Source organism: Leptonotus elevatus, chromosome 13, assembly GCF_054856555.1.
Source record: "Leptonotus elevatus isolate MCC_2025b chromosome 13, RoL_Lele_1.0, whole genome shotgun sequence".
Classification (NCBI taxonomy): Eukaryota; Metazoa; Chordata; class Actinopteri; order Syngnathiformes; family Syngnathidae; genus Leptonotus; species Leptonotus elevatus.
The window spans coordinates 9,837,472-9,857,398 of record NC_141251.1 but is presented as its reverse complement, the minus strand read 5'-3'; the positions used below and the strand labels follow the sequence as shown (position 1 = coordinate 9,857,398).

At 41.5% G+C, this 19,927-nt stretch overlaps 3 protein-coding genes across 5 annotated transcripts in view; 2 read left to right on the top strand and 1 right to left on the bottom strand.

Annotated features, from left to right (window-relative positions):
- Positions 1 to 2,976, top strand: part of LOC147163753 (uncharacterized) — a 6,461-nt gene extending 3,485 nt beyond the window's left edge. The window contains exons 3-4 of one of the 3 annotated variants that reach the window (XR_015096794.1): positions 150 to 1,615; positions 1,716 to 2,976. Coding sequence is in view for 1 of the 3 variants with exons in the window: in XM_086092269.1 (XP_085948395.1) it covers positions 150 to 1,378 (1,229 nt within the window). In the remaining 2 variants the exon portion in view is untranslated. Of the gene's footprint in view, positions 1 to 149 lie in introns of all 3 variants that reach the window. The other 2 variants (XR_015096795.1, XM_086092269.1) reach the window with 2 other exon arrangements.
- LOC147163752 (uncharacterized) overlaps positions 1 to 5,074 on the bottom strand; it is a 27,129-nt gene extending 22,055 nt beyond the window's left edge. The window contains exon 1 of the mRNA XM_086092276.1: positions 4,643 to 5,074. Within this exon, the coding sequence (XP_085948402.1) occupies positions 4,643 to 4,762 (120 nt within the window). The 5' untranslated portion in view covers positions 4,763 to 5,074. The remainder of the gene's footprint in view (positions 1 to 4,642) is intronic.
- On the top strand, positions 4,716 to 19,927 carry socs5b (suppressor of cytokine signaling 5b). Its single transcript, XM_086092266.1, has 2 exons — positions 4,716 to 5,226; positions 12,387 to 19,927. Exon 2 carries the CDS (start codon positions 12,423 to 12,425, stop codon positions 14,088 to 14,090), a length of 1,668 nt encoding a protein of 555 aa, XP_085948392.1. The 5' UTR covers positions 4,716 to 5,226; positions 12,387 to 12,422; the 3' UTR covers positions 14,091 to 19,927.

Genomic DNA, 19,927 nt, shown 5'->3' with positions numbered 1-19,927 from the left:
ACGCTCCGGCGACTAATCAATGGCCACTGCTTGAGGAAATACGATATTTGGGTGCTGGCATATGAAGTGAAAGGATTTGAAATGTTACACAAATTTCAATTTTTTAAGCATAAACTCACATCTGTGGTTTTGTAAACGGCTCTCTACAGAGGAGAAGCTTCTAGATATTAAAGACACAAAACCATGCATGGATTCTGTCCCATCCTTGCAAAATATATCTGAGGCAGAGATCGAAGACCTTTTGCAGAGACTGTACAAGGATTTGGCAATGGCAAATGTATTACCACAAGAGGTAGTACATGAAGCTGGAAGACAGCCGAAGACCATTAAGAAGTCGGACGAGAACAAATGTGCAGTCATATTACGATCACAAGACTGCCATTTCAACACAGAAGCAGATGTATCGCTGTTGCTCGAACGTTTACCAAGTGGCAAGGATGAATTAGGAGGGGATGATGAAGCAGACGTAATGCCATGCTTGTTGCCACCTGTTACGGTGACATCTTCAAATATGCTCATGGCTACATCGCCAAATTCTGGTGTTTGTCTGGAAGACGTGTCACAAGAGCCTGTTCTCCCACCTAGTCCACCATGTCAAGAGCTTGTTCTGCCGCCGAGTCCACCGTGGCAAGAAGAGCTTGTTCTTTCACTTAGTCCACAAGAAGACCTTCTCCCAGCCAGTCCACCAAGGAAGGTCCAGGATGACCAAGTTATTATTGATGAAGGTGATGTTATGCCACATATGAAAAGATCAGATGAGGCCATCAGCTGGACTTCAGCGCCTGAGAAGGCTAAGTGTATGAACAAGGTAACCCTACTAGTGCCTGAGAACCCCAAGGTGGACTCATTTGGACCCAAGAAAACAGTGCCGGATACCAGGCCCAAACAAAGTGAGCCCATAACCACCAGGGTAGCCCCTTTCTCTGCACCTCAACGACAAAGACCCACAAAATCTGAACTGCACACCAGACCACGACAAGAGTCCCCAAATCCCAGGCTCGCTACTAGCCAGGGATCTGGAACAAAGAAATATGAAAGATCAGAATCACAAAGCAGACTAACAATTCTGGAGACCGCCAGTGTGGTCTCTCGGGTAACATCTGTACCAAGGAGGCTAAAATCAAGAAACTCATCCACAGCATCCTTACCTGAGGTGAGGAGAACAAGGCTGAATCTTCACCGTTTATATGGAGCAGAAAGGCCTAAAACTGTTGCACCAGACACGAGATCAAAACCACACCCAAAACAGCCCTGGAAAAATACTCTAAGTAATCCTCCAAAAAGGGACGGACCAGCACGGGTGCTTTGGATGGACAGGGAAAGAGTAAGACCTGTGCAAAAAAAGCACTGGAAAATTCCTGCCACCATCTTGTTTTGATATAAACCAGAACCAATGTCTCCACCAGGCCCTTACAGCCTCTTTTTTATTTAATCAAGATATCACAAAAGAAGTTTTGAATCTTATGTTATATATCAATTTTTTCATACTGTATATTTTGAGCAGTTTGTTGTCTTTTTGCATGCTTTTGAGTTGGAATGGTGTCTTAGTGACTTCCTGGCAAGTTTCCACCTCAGCCCACGGACTAGCCCATGATGAACATCTCTGCCTAGCCATGTGAGATCCCCATGGGGTAACACTGGCAGCAGGATATGGTGTCATGACAGCCCTTGTGTGCGTGAGTTAGAGCTGAACACATATTTTCTTGTACCAACAGGAACTCCACTGTCAAGGTAGCAATCGAGAGGGTCGGACAGCGTGGTCAGATTGGACGCGAGCGGACACAAGACCTGCTGTGATGACTGGCTACGAAGGATGTCGGCAGACTCCATTTCGTCTTTTCTCCATGATAAAAAAAATAACAAATTGTTAAAAACTCCTCAGGCTCGCTGGAACCAATATTGTATTAACACAATTTTGTCAAATTTAATTTAGACATGACTTGGTAATGCAATGTGAAAATGTCTTTCCTGCCTTGAGTTATGTCATATCTGTAAATATACTGCTCGTGTTCAAGCACCAACCTCTGAAACCCTCTTTTTGGTTGTAAAGATCTCGTGACGTTTAAGCTTATCAACATGTGACATGATTGGTTTCTATTGGAAAAATAAGTAGAGCGCTATGGTTGAACCGTTGGGCCCCAAAATAAGATTGATATTTTTCCCTTTACAAGGTGGTTTTACATTCTCAAGATCGATCATGGTCTCGTCTCAGAGTCGAAGGCATTTTTACTCTGTCATCTCGGTCTCGGACAGGGCGGACTCTATATTTTTGAACAGGGAAGTAGCCCACTACTGTGATGAGTGGTCACCTGCATTATGCGTTTCTCACTGATCATCGGTTGGGATTCTGGATAGATCTGGTGTTGGTGAAAGCTCCTGGATTTGTAACTCTGGTGGAGGTCTTCATGCACTCCAGATCCACCACAACAGCATCCACCAAAACTCAATAAGAGTTTGTTTCTCCCTCTGGTCGTGGAGTTGTTGGAGGTTGGTGTCTGTGGATCTCTCTTTCCTTCCTCTGGTCCTTTCTCTGGTCTCCTGTCAACTTTGCGATTCTGACGGGATTCTGATGTATCGGGTGATGGTGAAGGGTCTTGGATTTATAACAGGTTTCAGGTGAGTTAAAGAGCACACGCGTACACACACCCAAAAAAAAGGAGAGCAATGATGACATGTTGACTCGGGAACACTACCAAATGATTAATATTGCGCTCTACTTAACAAAAAAGGAATTGTAATAAATCAGTGCTGGTTGCAGGAGCACAAAGACACATTTGCTGAAGTTCATGGATGGCACGGTCACACGAAATTGAAAAACGGTGAGTTTGACCATGGACCAGTAATGACGGACTTTGTAAAGTGCCCTAACTGTCAACTGACGTTTTTTCAGATATTTTGTTCTGCAAAAAACAACAAAAACAGCCCTGTCTGGCCCAATCTTGTACATCCAATTTGTCCCATCCATAGCTAGCACACCCCTGCAAACTCACACTGATGTGTTACATTGGGCTTCAGTTCAGGAGCTTTGTTGAAACTATGGTCGAGTAAATCTTAATCTTAATAAATCTTAAAAAAACAATTCTGTGATAAATGTCTGCTTACTGCTTGTATTTGGTGTGCTCTAGTGCCATATTGAGTTATTGCAGCAGTTCTGCTACTCCGTCCTTGTTTGATGATGTCATCAATCTAACAAACTGGTCAAACAGTATAGTTTGGCGAAAGTGTACAAAGTCGGAGTACCCCTAGGCTGTGAACCAACAAAGGACTAGGGGACCAATATATTAGGAAAGTAATAAATAAGCACAAGATGGGTTGTAGCTTTAACTGAGTACTGGGCCTGAGACTGCCAGACCAAATAATGTATGAGATCTGAATAGTCAAGATCGTAAGATCAGTCAAAGAACTTCATAAAGTTTCTCTGAGGACAGAATTCTAATGTCAAGTCCAGGTTCATCACAGATTGAAAAATATTAACGTCATCAAATTTTGTGTGGATAATGAAACATTTTGCATGAAGAAAAAAAAACGCAAGCAAAGATGAATTTAAAAAAATACAGAATATTTCATCAGATGGTGGTGTGGGTTTCTTTCTGTTTTACTACCACAAGAGGGCAAAAGAACGCTTTGTCTTAAATTGTTGCCACATGCATACTGTATCATTTCAAAGGGTTGAATATCCACGCACAGCAATCAACTTGGTCATAGTTACTGTTCCTTCATTATTAAAAAACAAAACAAAAAAAACACAACTTTTGATGATCTCAACATATTGCATATGCAGGTTTAATTAGTTGCTGAGTGACATAATGGCATGCACCACTAAAAAAATTATTAACTCTCCTTTGGCCTAATTATTATATGTACCAATAAATATTTTACTAACTTCTTACTGTATGGATGTTGAGTAATTTCACATTACTGTTGCGCCCACCTTTTTGACATTCCATTGCCTACAGCTTCCAATATTTCCCAAACTACTCAGGTCATTCAGAAAGTCAACATTAACAACCTTTCTTGAGTGATTCTAATCATTCCAACTTAAAATGATTAAACTTGACCCATTGCACTTTCAAATAATCAACACACTTAGAACATATTGGGAACCATTTCTCACATTTCCCACATTACCAATTTTCTCCAATAAAATAGAAAATTAAAACCCATTTTCCACATTTACCTCCTTCCACATTCCTTGGACAGTTCAAAACATCCCATCTTCATTTTATTTGATTTTTTTAACATCTTGGAACTACTTATTACATGTAGTCCCAGATTTTCCAAATGTTCGAAATAAAATAATCAAATTTAGAGATATATTAACCTCTGTCCACATTTCTTGATTGATTTAAACAATTCCTACTTAAAACTATTCAGCTCATTCATGTCATCTAGGAAAGGAAATGATTTAATACATCCCAAAATCTTCACAATGAAATTCCCAAATTCAATAGGTACTTTTTGACATTTACCTCTTTCCACTTTTCTCAGGATTCAAACCATTCCAACAAGTTTACATTCTACATTTCAATTTCCACGGCATTCTAGCGCAGCCTCAGCTCTTCAGCATCTTCACGCAAATTGCATTTTCCTTGTTCTTCAATACAATCCTCGGCGTATCGAGTATTGTCAACGTTCTTCTTACCTGGGTGACGTCATTGTGAGTGCGGCCTGAAAGCCTGCTTCGGTCTGGGGGGAGCATCATTGCAACGGTCCACGTTTCCAAGTAGTTGCCAGCGACTTGGATCCTGGGCTGTGTGCTCATTGGTGGCCCGGGACGCCCATCACTGGGACACAACTCCGGGGCTTTCCCTATCCGTGTTCCCAGTCGGAAGTGGAATTGATTCCCTTGTTCTCCATTGGACCACCGCGCCGTCAGTCGTGCTGCTGAAGCGAACTAGCGCTCCCCGGCCGACGGGGCTCCAAGAGCGCCGTCATATTGGCTGCTGGAGGCTGCAGCTACTATAGCTCGTTGCCGAACAAGACTCCCCTACTCCCATGTCGAACGGGAGTCGGTGGCTGTAATTTGATTTAGCCTTTTTAAATGCCCTGCGCGGTGGCTGCCAAATGCTTTGAGATCTAGGGATGACACCATCAAGGATCGTCGGACCTTTTGCGCCTTCGTCTGACACCGTGGTGAGCCAAAAGGATATATGCCTGCTCTCGTCCAATAGCCGTTTTTTGCAGACAAAGAGGGCTGTTGAATAAGGCTCTCAAAAAGGCACAAGGGTAAGACATACTTCGACAACACACTCCATTACTCATTAAACATATCCCATCTGTTTATACGGTTACAGCTACACGCTTCTGTTTGCCTTGTTTGTGGACATTTCAGTCTGGATTTCTTTTTTAACGCAAACCATGCTAGCCTCATTAGCTGCGTGGCTAGCTTAAACGCTAGCTCCAAACTAACGCTATTAGCGTCCCGTCTGTCGAATGCTAACGGTTAGCATTTGGGGGGTATTTTTTCCATAATTGCAAACATTTAGTACTCTATGTTACAATATGCGTGTCGTGTGATCGGCGTCTTCATATCAATGTTTACATTTTAGTTAGTTGCGTTTTACGGCGTAGATGGGCGAATGCTAGCAAGGGAGCTATCTTGGCAAGGATTAGGGAAAAGAGGAAGACGTCCTCCAGAAATTAAAAGATCCCGCAACTGTAATTAGATGGCTACAATGTTACGATCACATGATCGGTCATGTTATTGCCACCAATAGGGTAACTTTTATGGTTTGGAACCTTACATGCTTCGACAAAGTAATCTAAAACTAATATTCTGGTACGCACTGTAAAATATTAATACGAAATTAATTAGCAAGTACAATCAGGTTTTGTAATTACTTTTACTGCACCGCCGTGTTTTACGAATCCTCTTACATACTTCCTGAATTTGAAAGGGACTGTTAAATCTTACAAAGTGATTATTTTGCCGTGAATTGCGCAATAACTGCAAGTAAAGATTATGCGTCGAAAGATGTGTGCCGGCTCGTGGAGCAGTGTTTGGAGCGGCCGCCCGGAAGTTTATTTATTTATAATTATCATCACTTGTTCAAGTAACACTCTGTACTTTTTTTTCTGTACTTGTTTGTTTGTTTTAAGCACGGGAGTTGTAAACGAGCCGTGTTGTTTCACATGTTTATTGAATAATTGCACAGTTGTGCGGTTGGCTCCGACATTGCCACTGCTGTCCTTTTTCACAAAGTTAAGATTTTTTGTCACTGAAAATAGGTCGTTATCGGCATTACCAGCCCACATTATGCTATATGCGCGAACGCTTGGGGTCCATTTCACAAAGCATGTTCAACAAACATCGAGACTAACCCTGAACAGCGAGTTGACTAAGATAGGAAACTCTGCGTTTTGGGTTCCAGGACAGCTGATTTGAGGTAGTTATATCAACGCAGAGTTGTTTCACCTGACGTTGCCACACTAAAAAGTCCACATCAATGGAGCCCCGATTCGTCGAGTCACCATGGCGACGGGGAAGCGCAGTGCACGGCGCTGCCCTCTGCTTCCGCGTTATGTTTTTTTTTTTTTTTTTACCCCTCGCAACTGAAAATCTTAATGTGATCATATGGCGAATTTGAACATGTCTTTAGAAAAAAAAGTGCAACACCGCAGCGGCTCCCTATAGAGGAAGGCGGCGTGGGAGAACGTTGCTGCTCGGGTGTCGGGTCAATGCGTAAATTTAAATGTAACCATTTGCAATCACAATAATTTCACAGGGAAAACCTGTTGAATGCTAACTCATGAATTCATTTCATTTAGGTGCAATCAATCATATCTTTTTACAAATACATTTTGAGTTATGCGTTAGAGAGTATTCCCCCCGCCCTCGAATTGAATTGCTGGGATTCAAGTGATCACAAGAACAACCGTCCTTAGCACGAGTGTCAGCCATAGCAGAAATCTTCTCCACTCTGCTTCTCGCTTCGTCATGCCTTGCCAAGAGCCATCTCAGAGATCAGTTTGATCCCAGGAGAATGGGTGTGTTGGCCTGCCAGAAAGCTGAATTAGCCTAGTTGTGTTCCACACAGTTGCTGCTGGATTTATATTTCCTGCATGAAGATGTAATTCTGCTTAAAATTGACACTTTGCTTGATACAACATTTGGCCATTGGCTGGGTTGGCACTTGGCAGATAGTGGTTTAACTGACAGAAAGTCATAATGCTGAATTTGAAAGTAACTCAAAACTAAATCAATTTTTTTAGTATTTTATTTTTTATTTTTTTGCTGATAAACTGTCTAAACTGGTGTTTACAAATGCTGTTTACATGTCCTGGTCATTATTTTTGACATTTTAGTGCATATTTGTTGAAAGCTTGAATTTGTGTGTTTGGTGCCATCTTAAGGTTAAACACTGAGATAAACACAATTTGGCTGTTTGTCCTCTCATCACACAAGAAGATACACACTCCGTCACTTGAGCCACATGACGTAGTCGCCCCCGCCACCCACCGGCTCATTCTCACACCGGCCTCTTTAAACGCCTTCTTAGTGAGTTGCCGCTGTCAATCACAACCAGACCACGCCCAACCCTCTCCCCATTCGCAACCCAACGATCTCCCACGCAACAACCACCAATTTCAAATCTTAGTGAGGGGTGGAGCAAGAGTCTGACTTCCAGTTGAGTTGCACTTTAAATGCTCAAGAAGAATGGGCTCATGTGATTCAGATGGAGGACCAATAACACTGGATAACGTTTTTAACTAGTGGCGTCAGGCGATTAAATTTTTGAATCGTAATTAATTGCATGACTTCAATAGTTAACTCACGATTAATCGATTAATTAAAAGTGGAAAAAATTGTAACAATCTCATATTAATCAACTTTTCAACATGCTAAAATAGTTCTCAAATGTGTAAAAGACGTGTCTGTGATATGCATTCGTCAAAATTGACTTTGGATCTAATATTTTTGCTGTCCCTAAATCAGCCAAAAAAGCAGTCTGTTCAAAACAGCCTGTTTTAGGTCACTTTTATGTAAATAGCTACACCAGGCCACGCCTAGGCCCATACCCTTCTCTCTTGAAGTACTCCCATACTCTGAAAGAAAAAAAGCAGAATATCACCACAAATTCTCATTTTATGCTCTTTTAAGTGGGATGAAATTAAAATCATATATGAGCTATGGAATGTGAAACTTGAAGACAAAAAGTTCATCGCAATGGTCCTCCCAAAGCGAGTTTTCCAAACCTATAATGCATGCAGCCCATTTTTGGAGTCACTTGAACCATCAAAACATTTTCATTTTCTTTATGTGACCAAATGGATTTCAGATATAACATACAGAATAAATTATCAATAAACTTTCTTGTCACGAGTCACAACAAATGGCAAAAAAACATTTGACTCAAAATGATTAAATCAAATTTCCCAATGTGGCAATATGACCTCATGGGAAAAATAAAATACTACAAGGAGCAACAATAAAATAACCAAACTTTGGCTGATTATGCCTCAGAGGATGAATTGTAAGCTTAAGGGGATGCTTGACTCATTGAGCCATTTTCAGCAGTAAAAAAGTTCATATTTTGTCCAGAATTAATATGATAGCGTCATTATTTTTCATGTACAAGTAGTACCTTTAAAAACACATTTTTCCACTTGCTATCGACCGAAGTTGACATCACCTGACGGTGCTGAGGAGATGGGTAACGACCAATCACGGTTTGGTCAGCAAAAGGAGCCTTGACTGTTTTCTGAGCACAGGTGATGTCATCTTCAGCAAGTGGCAAAATTAGTTTGTAAAAGTATTAATTGTTGACAAAAAATAAATAATAATATTATTCCATTAATTATAGTCAAAGTATTAATTACAATTAAAAATGGCTGAATGAGTCAAGTATGCCTTTTAATGTGATCTTCAAAGTTTAGGCTGATTTCACCTGCTGAGAGGTCAAACGTTCTAAACTTTTAATGGATTGAAATCTAGGATGTTATCCTTACTTGCTATTGGAATTGTCTTTCCAGTGATCTATCAACAGTTCCTGAAAGTTTGAGTCAATGTTTGAGTCTATATGTTTCTCCTAAGTTAGTGGTTGCTATGGACATTTGAAAGATGCAAGGACCAAAACGTTGAAACCGTTTTTCGCAAAACTAAGATTTCAGCCTGGCAACATTAAAATTGCTGTAACTCAATTTTTGGGGTATGCCCATATATTGTATATCATTTTAAAAGGAATTAAGTGTAGAATAGAATATATCAATATCTAAAAAAAAAAATCTTGACCCACGAGGACCCTTTTGCCGGTCACATATTTTCGCAATTCAAATAAAATCCAACATCCAATCAAAATGTATTTTCCATCAGGCTACTATATACACAACCAGATCATAGTAGTGCCGTTCTTAACAATTTTCATAGGTTGCAAATTGCAATGTTCTATCTTAAAATTACTTTTTGTCAACAATCCAGGTGTTATTTTTTCCTGCTTGGGGATCCAGACTAGGACTGCACGATATGGCCCAAAATTAAGCTCACGATATAAATTGCATCCTTTTGCCGTAACGTTATCTACTTTGTATTACAATATAAAATCAAAAGGGAAGTCAAATTGTTTTTACAATTATATGTTCTATGCATCCCCACACAATATTCTGATTAACATTGCATTTGTGAAACATGAATTATGCAGCCAAATCCAGTTTCTTTTTAATCCATCTCGGAGGCCATCGTTTTGCCACTTGCCGTTGACTGAAAATGACATCACAGTGTTGAATGCGGCCCGCTGGCTTCCAGTTGCCCATCCATGTTTTATTGAATGTACCACCGTGCACACCTATTCAAGACCAACTTTGTCTTCTACTCGAGGGCTGTAGACACGGATACAAGGATTTCAGCATCGTTTACTGTTTTCCCTCGATGGCAGGAATGAGTGGACACAGAATCTGGTTATGGTTTTCTCCATGGTTACGTTTAGGACAAGGTGGCAGCCAAACCAGCCAGCACAATTCACTTGCAGTCGGGACGAAGAGAGACAAAGAAAATGTGAGAGAGAATGTGTGTGTGAGAGTGAGTGAGTGTGAATTTGAGGCCATATCGCCTACCACTGGGTCATGAAACCTTTTTGCCAGTGTGGCTAAACAGTATTAAAAAAATACAAAATTCCCAAGCACATTTGAGTTAGCTGGTTCGCCTCGACATCATGTGTTTATGTGACCAAACCTTTGGCGTGGGGCGGCAGTGCCATCTGTTTCTCCGCTATCAATATTTGAGAACTGTGCACCACGAATGGGTGATAGTTCGGACATTTGTTTCAGTGGCCGAGGCAAATTAAAAATCAAATCGTAATTTGCGGTCGCAGATCAGATTGTGTGATGTCACCGGAAACGGTGTTTTGTTACATGTTAACTAAGCGCAAGTGCACTTTCTATGACAGTTACAGACTTAAACCATGCGGGAACGCCATTTGACGCATATTAAAAGAGAATGTAAATGGAGTCAATAGACATGAAATCATACCCGATCTTCTCTTCTGTTTTATTCAACAAAACATCGTACTTGAGGTTAGCTTTTAAACCAAGAGTGCCATCTAGAGGAGTCAAAACATATCACAGGTGCTTCTTGAAGCTTCATTTGTCCGTCTGTCCATTTGTCTGGTTAGCTGTTTAGCTAGCACCTTTAAACCAAGAGTGCAATCTAGAGGAGTAAAAAAATATCGCAGGTGCTTCATAAAGCTTCATTTGTCTGTCTGGTTAGCTGTTTAGCTAGCTAGCTAGCTGGCCCATTTAAACCAAGAGAGCCATCTAGGAGTCAAACTATCACAAGTGTTTCATGAAGCTTAATTTGTCTATCACTAATGATTAGTATGTTCAAAATTTTGAATAAAAAAATTGCAATAACCGATTTACAGATTACTCATGATATGAATCTATATCTAATCAAATCGTGACCTATGAATCGTGATACGGATCGAATCGCCAGGTACGAGGCAATTCACACCCCCTACTAGCGGTGTGAATTGCCTAGTACCTTGTGATTCGATCTGTATCACGATTCATAGGTCACGATTCGATTCAATACCGATATGAACCTATAAGTCAATTATTGCGATTTTTAAAAATTCTAATTTAGAAACTACTTATCAGTAAACTTATACACTGTAAGATTTGTATAAAAATGTAGGCTTATAACTGTGAGCCACTGTATTTAACAAACAGGTTGCAATTTGTTTCATGTTTGAACAGCATTGAAATCTAATTTGAAGGGTTAATGTTACATTAATATATCATTCTTCCAGACATTTTGTTGCATATTTCAAACAAAAATTTATCTTAAGAAATCTATTCGGCTGCATATTGAATCGATTCGAGGATTGTGCGCTGTAATATCGCGATATTCATATTTCCAGAAAAACTACATCCGCGAGTGTTTTTTATTTGTGTTAAACTGTTTGTATTAAAGCAAGCCTTTAATAGCTCCCACAACATATTTATCGAGACGCCATGACAGCTACTGCTTGCGGCCATATTCACCGGCGAGGAGCGAAGCTGTGACGTCACCTCGTTGAACGGCCCCTCGGCAAACTTTGAAAAATTATTCATTTCATGGCATCACAGCTGTGGTAAACGAGCATCTAGAAAGGACGCATGTTGTGGCTTATGCCTGATTTAATTTCTGACAGCGTTTCTGCATAGCCTACATCAAGCACCATTGTCTCACAAAAACTCACACAAGATTTCTCCCAAGTTTGCCATCCCTGAAGCAGGGGTCATGACCGACGGGCCAGAGGAGACTCCGGGTTACAGCTGGAGATCTCTCATTCAAGTGAATGGGACCCAGCGAGCAGTGTGTGCGCTCATGTAAATTTTTTTAACCATTAATCATTAAAAAAATAATCCATTAGTACATATGAAATTGTAAATATTGTTGTAAAACATTATTACTGTGTGTTTATTGTATATATTGTATTTTTATGACTTTGGCGGGTGGCTCTGTCACACTCCACCAGGAAATGGCCGTGTGCAGCGGAGTTACTTGCTTTATCACTGTCGGCCAATCATGTCACAGCCCCAACTTTTATTAATCCCGGCCCTAACTTTGTCTCAGTGGACAAAGCGCAGTTGTACTTTCAAATTGCTGAGTGCATTCAAAAAGGAAGGCATTTGAAAAACGTTCCTTGAAATGACAGCAGTTAGGACACATAGTCCTATCTGCTGTCATTTCAAGGAACGTTTTTGTCAGGTCTAGACTAGCTGGGTAATACAGTACATACCAGCAGATCAGTTGTGAGCAGATCCTGGGTCATTTATAGCTGTGGCCTTGTGGCACTTGCTTGTCTGCCTGGCAACCCTTAACTCTACTGTTCCGACAGCTCAAATCCTACGTATCACAGTCCATCTACTTTTTAATAGTGTTGTTGTTTTTTGTGTCCTTTTCGCAGGTCCCTGGGGCTCTTGTTGAAAACAAATTCAGCAATATGTGGAGTAACCTGAAAAGCAAATGCCAAACCCTCTTTCACAACAACAGTTCCGGACCCAATGAAGGCAGGAATGAGGCAGATGCCGTCCACTGCGTGGTGGATCTCAGCCATGGGGGTGCCTCGGGTGCAGTTCAGGCATCAGAAGTCTCTTCTTCATCCAGTAGCCTCATTCCAGTGCCAATGGTAACCGTAGGGCGTCGTCATCACAACTGTGTCTCAGACGCCCCTCAGATAGTAGAGATTACTATCGATAAGGACCCCGAGGATGTGGGTGGTGGATTAGGAGGTGCCCCCTTGGCTCGCAGAGACTCTTATTCCCGCCATGCTCCATGGGGGGGCAAGAAAAAACACTCATGCTCCACAAAAACTCAGAGTTCTTTAGAGGTAGATAGACGGTCTGGACGCCTGCGAGGAAGTGGAAACCGTAGAGACAGGCGCTATGGAGTGTGTTCAATCCAGGAGATGAGCGACTCTTTGTCTGGGGGACGCAGTTTGAGTGGTCGATCGTTGCGTCAGCGACTAAGCGATACCGTAGGCCTTTGCTTACCACTACCTGCTAGCAGGCGCTCTTCAAAGAACCCTGTTATTTCCAAACGAAAGATTCACCTGACAGAGCTCATGCTGGAGACCTGCCCCTTTCCACCAGGGTCGGACCTTGCCCACAAGTGGCATTTGATCAAACAACACACAGCACCAGTGAGCCCACATTCCTCCACTGCCCTGTTGGATGCCTTTGACCCGGTGCACCCTTCTCCCGAGGATGAAGAGGAACGTCTGCGCGAGCGCCGCAGACTTAGCATCGAGGAAGGTGTGGACCCACCACCTAACGCACAGATCCACACCCTTGAGGCTGCCGTGCCAGGCGCATCTGTCTACAAACTAGGACCAAAGATGGCTCCTGGCATGGGCGATGCTCCCGGGGATGTCCGAGCCTCAGGAAGCGGCAATTCTTTGGGAGCTTCGACATTGGGGGCCTGCGGACAGGTGTTGGGGGCTGCAGCTTCGGCCCAGGACACTGACTCAGAGGAGGACTCGACAACCCTCTGTCTGCAGGCCAGGAGACCGAAACAAAGGCATGCATCTGGGGAAGGTCACCTGAGCAGACAGCAACCCGGGCCCTGGAAGGTTCACACCCAAATAGACTACATCCACTGCCTTGTGCCAGATTTATTGCAGATCACATCTTTGCCCTGCTACTGGGGCGTAATGGACCGCTACGAGGCCGAGTCACTTCTGGATGGTCGTCCGGAAGGCACCTTCCTGCTTCGCGATTCAGCCCAAGAGGACTACCTTTTCTCCGTCAGCTTCCGCCGTTACAACCGCTCACTGCATGCCCGCATTGAACAGTGGAACCACAACTTCAGTTTTGACGCGCACGATCCTTGCGTTTTCCACTCGTCCACCGTCACGGGGCTGCTAGAGCACTACAAGGACCCAAGCGCCTGTATGTTTTTTGAACCTCTGCTCACAGCGCCTCTCCACCGGACATTTCCTTTTAGCCTGCAGCACCTTGCACGAGCAGCCATCTGCCGCTGGACCACTTATGATGGGATAGGCTCCCTGCCGCTGCCCCCTGCCTTGCAGGACTTCCTCAAGGAGTATCACTATAAACAGAAAGTTCGAGTTCGCTGGCTGGAAAGGGAGCCGCCGCTTAAAGTCAAATAGTGGTCTTTGTCCATTTGCCTGTCAAACCATGGAGGAAGATTACAGAACTTGAGAAATGCCTCATGAGAGGCTACACTGACTGATTATCCTCTTTCCATTGGAGGTTGGAATTCAAATGTAACAACCTATACAAGATTCATCCTAATCTTTATTTTAGTTATTACTTACAGAAAAGCATATGATTATATTCTGTGTAGTGCTGCCTGGCTAGCACAAATAATCGAGTTCAGCGATATATATATATATATACAAATACATTATAAACAGTACCGGTATATATTTTGGATGAGGGCAGGGAGGAGTAGCACAAATAGTGCAAAACCATCATTTACCTCCTGCTTTGCCCTTAACATTTGCCTGATCCCAAAACATCCCCTTGCCTGTAGACCTTCGTGCATGCCTCCCTGTCCATCCCCAAGAATTCAAATAGCTATAAAGCCACATTCTGTAGCTACATTGTACAGGTCACTTTTGATGCACTCTAATTGTTTTTCTTGTCAAAACACATAGTGGAAACACCTTTCCAAGAGCTTTTTAAGGCGTGAGGTTGCGAAGGCATCTGCAAGTGCTTATTTGGTATGTTGCATTCTGGGCTTGTCTCATAAGCCTGGTTTACATGGAGCCATGTCTTCCGATTAGAAAGAATCCATATGAACACCTCAATCGGAATGAAAAGGCTGAATCCGAATGGAATTCCATTTCAGCTTGTCTGCGAGGGCAGAACTTGTTTTTAAGTACTTGAAACTTGTTTTTATCAAGATATGTTGCTCCAATAAAAGTGTTGACACGATCACAACTACTGTGCTAAATGACGAATGAACTCAATCTTGATAAATCGCGCGATCGATGTCCGTGCGTCCCGCGGCCGATCCGATTAAAGGAGGGGAGCATATCGACGGCTATAAATGGATCACGTCACATGCAAACAGGTGACCAGAGATCTTCATTTGGAATGATTTCAAATCGGAATGACAAAAAAAGTCTCCATGTAAACCTGGCTAGAGATAAAGCTACATAAATAAGACACATTCTTTGCCATCTCTTTGCACATGAGCATTAGCTAAACAGGCGACTGGGTGAATTCTGAGCGGAAAGTAGATCAGGGAAATGCAAGTGCTTTTTAAAGGATTATATTTACAGATTATTAACCACGCGTTTCTCCCTAAACGTTCATGATAAATAATAAACCAGTTTATTGTTTCTTACTTTGTAAGGCGAACTTGTCAACTTGGCTTTGCTCACGCTACTGCATAAACTCCTGGATGAAATTCAAATCCAAAATGGCTCAGTCAGATCATGCTGTTATCCGACAAGGTTTTTCATCAACTTTATGGCAAACCCTAATCATGAGTCAGTGAGTTAGCGCATCATGCTTAAGTTTTCTTTACCGGCCACTTGGAACATGCTTGCATCACTTTAAATAAATAAATACATAAAGGGGACACAAGGGGTCTGAGAAGACAATGAGTCAATAGATAAACGCTTTCTCTCATTTCAAAACGCGTCTATAGAATTAATGTGGCCTGCTTAGATGTCACCCAGTTCACATAACCTCATTGTTAGTCCTGAGCATTAATGAGGCTTGAGAAAACCATGTGATTTGTGCCATAGTATTTTGTGCAGGATGCATCACGCTACAGTCAAAGTTCAATTTTGTTGCAAGCCACTAGACGAGGTGGCTTTCGCAACATAGTGGTGCTGATGATGCTTTGAGTACGAAGGCCCCGATTACATAGCGTGCCTTTCGTATTGAAACATTTCTTTCATCTAAATTTGGATCAAATTGTGCTCCATCAGTCCACTGACGCCATCCAATCACAGGGGAACGAAAACTAACAAATAGGTGCATGAGCTCCAAGCTCTTTTACTCGTGTTGCACATAACATCTTTGTAAAGGATACAACTTTACTGGTGCCAAGCTGGATAAGCTAAGGCAAATTAATTGGATAATTGAAGGTTGCACTGCCTAGGTTAGGATTTGTTCTGCATGTGCTTGTTAATAAGAGGATTTCTCAAAACGACTTGGGCATTTCTTGCTGAACTTCCAGAAGAAGAAAAAAAAACACTTCTTGGATGTATTTTTCTCTCAATTTGCATTTGTTTGGTTTAGTTAAAAATACAGTAAAAAAAAAAATATGGGTCCAATGCCATTTCTTCTAATACTTCAGTTTATTTTCCCTTTTTCAATTATTAACCAGAATTCAATTAAAACTATATACAGTATAGCCCAATCAACAGTGAATATTATAGTCCCTGCCCATTGACTCCAAGTCATGTAGATCGGCACCCTCATGACATTTCAAATTGTAACACATCTTGTTGACGTATTTCTTGTCATCATCAGTGGACAGAAATTCTGAACAAACACACAACATTGCCTATTTTTTCCTAAACACTTTTCTATTGCCATTGAAAAAGAGCCTGTGTCTGTGGCAGTATGTGTCGACGGCCAGGAAAATCAAAAAGGGAGTGGGGCAATTGGTGTCAGAAATCAATATCCTTTATACCATTGCTCTCTTTTATTCTCCTACTTAGCAATAATATTACTCCTTACATTATCCTTTTCACTACGCAGCACCAATTAGGCATATTTTGACATTGAGGGCTTCTCCGTGTGGCCTTTGTGGATACTAGGGAAGCTTTTTTTCCTCTTAATTCTTCACTCTCCATCTGGTCACGGCTCTCCCCAAGTCTCTCAGGGTAACAAATGGGCTGCAGTCCAGGAGCTAGTCACAAATGTCCCCAAGGGTACCCTTGCCCATTCAGACTACAATGTATTTTTTTTCTTTTCTATTAATAGCACCTTAATTGTGTATTTGTGTTATACAGTGCAATTGGTGAGTATTAGGGCACAGATGCTTTTCAAATGTTTTTCTTTTTTAAATTTGGTTTATAGCCATAGACATCCAAATTATTTTCTAGATTACTAAAATTTGCAATGAGCATTAAGCTAAAATGTCCTCGATTGACTATAGGGAAAATTTATGACCTCGGTGGTAGAGGGGTCGTCTCGTAGCCCTGAGGTTGTGGGATCGAAGTATCCCTTGAGCAGGATACGCTGCGTCATCAGTAGATGATTGAGTAGTCAAAATGTAAAGCACTTTGAGTGCTTTGTAAAGTCAAAAAGCGCTATATAAAAATACAAATAAAAAGCCCAATTATTTTCTAATGCTATTCATAAGGTAGGAATCTCTCTAGATGTAGCTCAGCTTTTCATGGCTGTCATGTTTAATGTACTGCAAATTAGTTGAGTCTGAATCAACAGTGCACTGCATGTTGCCACAGTAATGCATAGTTGACAAGGAATTCTGTACAATCCACTAGTGATGGACAAATGAAGCTTCGTGGAGCACTTGTGATACTTTTTGACTCCTCTCAATGGCACTCTTGGTTTAAAGATGTAGTGGAAATTTAATACATTTCTATTGCACTAGCAGTTGCCTTTAAACCAAGATCATCATCTAAAGGAGTAAAAAATAAATAAATAGTGCAAGTGCTTCATGAAGCTTCATTTTCCCATCACTACAATCCACTGAAATCGGTTATTATGCCCATCTATCTATACAAGGAACCATATATCCGAAAAACAGTTGTCGAAGATGGTGATTATAAAGATTATAGTTAAAAAATTAGGATGTAAATTGAGGAAAAACCTTCATGCTACACTCACTACGTTTACACGCAGTCAGTCTGTCAAAAAGCATGCAAAACCCGAGTATGAAAACCCAAATAAAACCCCTGGGTTGACCTTTTCTAACCCGAATATTTGGTTATTAAAAAACGCGATTGGGTTACCTCCTTTGAATGGAATTTTGGTATGTGTTCTACGCAAGCTTTATGCGTAAGGTACAGAACTACTGTATTTTCACGACCATAAGGCGCACCGCACTATTGGGGCTCAGGCACGGTTAAACGTACGCTAGCTCAAAACATATGTTGGCATGCTTTCGCGCTAAACATGCTAGATGCTAGCGTATGTTTTTAAAAAGGCGGCGGAGCATAACTGAGCTCGGTTGTACTTGATTGAAGTATTTAACAATGTAAACAGCGAGTTTGGTTGTACTTGATTTAACAATGTACTCGCGTTACTTTTGATCAACCCTCAACGTCCTCATCTTCTGTACCTGAAACAAACAGCTGGGCTCGTTCTCCATCAAACACGCCAGGTTACCTCTCATCATTGTAGTATTGTCACAGTCAGCCTCGTTACCCGTTACTCGATTTTTGAGAACATTTAAGACTTTTAAGTGCGCCTTATAGTCGTAAAAATACGATACTTGATTGCGAAAAACAAGCCTAACTTGAATACATTGATTTCTCAACCACACTTCTAGAACGAGGAGGAAACCGACTACTTAATTAGTGTGGTGAATGACATGAAAACAATGTCTTTGATTGACCAGAGAGAGTTAACTCATGTAAAACAGGTTGTCCCGAATAAGAAATGAGCCTTTTTGACCATAATCCGAGTATTAACTGCATGTAAATGTGCTCAGTGATTTTTACCAACTCAACTATCTTCAAAGCCAATGGCAGGTTTTTAACCAATTTTATAAACAAATGGAAAGAAAGGTCTCATTGTCAATACCCACCAACTGCACTTTACTAATGTGTGTTCATATGAAACAATTCCAGAATTCATTTAGCTTCAGGCAACAAAAGCATGAGTAGGAGTGTGTGTGCGTGTATTGAGCGGGGGAGCCCCTATGGAAAGGATGCAGAGTTGCCTGTGAGGAGCGATGACTCCTGTGAACAACACCTCTGTTCAAATTGAAGCCGGTCCATTTCAAGGATGGTCTCAGGACCCTCTGAACTCAATCTTTTCCCTATGGGAAGTAGAATATTACCGTAATACTCGAGTGACAAGCTAAGAGATATACAGTAAACCGTTGTTAATATTAGCGAAGTAATGAAACCTGATAGACATTTTTGATGTATGTTGGCGCATGGACACGCACACACGTAAACATGGACCACGTTTAGCCAGCGCCATGTTTGTGTGACTTCTAAAAAAAAGCATGAGAACAAGACGGCTATCTACATTTATATTATTTGCAAAAGGAAAATGTTTGTTTTGTTATTAAGCTGCACTATGAGGAGCCTTGCTCTTGGCGAGACACCAACAGGTCTGGATAAAAAGTGAGGCAGGTTGTTAAAAGAAAAATATTTAAAAAGAAAAACAAGTTTCCACAAAATGATATATTTTAGAAAGTTGGTTTAAATGCTGTATGCAAACAGAAATCTATGTATGAATGAGTCTGAATTGTTCATTTGACATCTCCCCAATATGCAACAGAGTCTAATGTAACAATGGTTGCAATCCTGTCACTTTAATGCTGTATGTGCACATTAGTTTGAGTGTGGATGTGAGTGCTGAGGCAACAGGACTTGACAATGATGCCAACTAATGATTTTCGCTCTGCAGTACGGCCGCGCATTCCCCCAGACTGCCTTGTTCGTTCTGACCCGGTCCCTTTTAATGTGGGACCGCAGCCGCCGCCACAGGCTGGGTAATATGACGTCAGACGAATAGCGCTGTTTCTTTTACCTCAATCCCACTGCACCCCCACCTGTTTTCTTTTTCAGTATGGTAGGATTTTCGGTGTGTGTAAATGGCAGAATCATGTTCATGTTTCACTGTTTGTTCTGTTTGAGTCACCAGTCAAAGAGAGTGTGAGGGGGGGAAAAGAAAAGAAAAAAGTTTTCCGGTGTAACCTGTTCATTTGGAAGAGTCATATGATGCTATACATGTAGCTGTCACTCTTGGTGCTTGGCTTTTGCTTCATTGTCTTAATATTCCAATAAAACTGTTAAGTGTAAACCACACTGACCTGTGA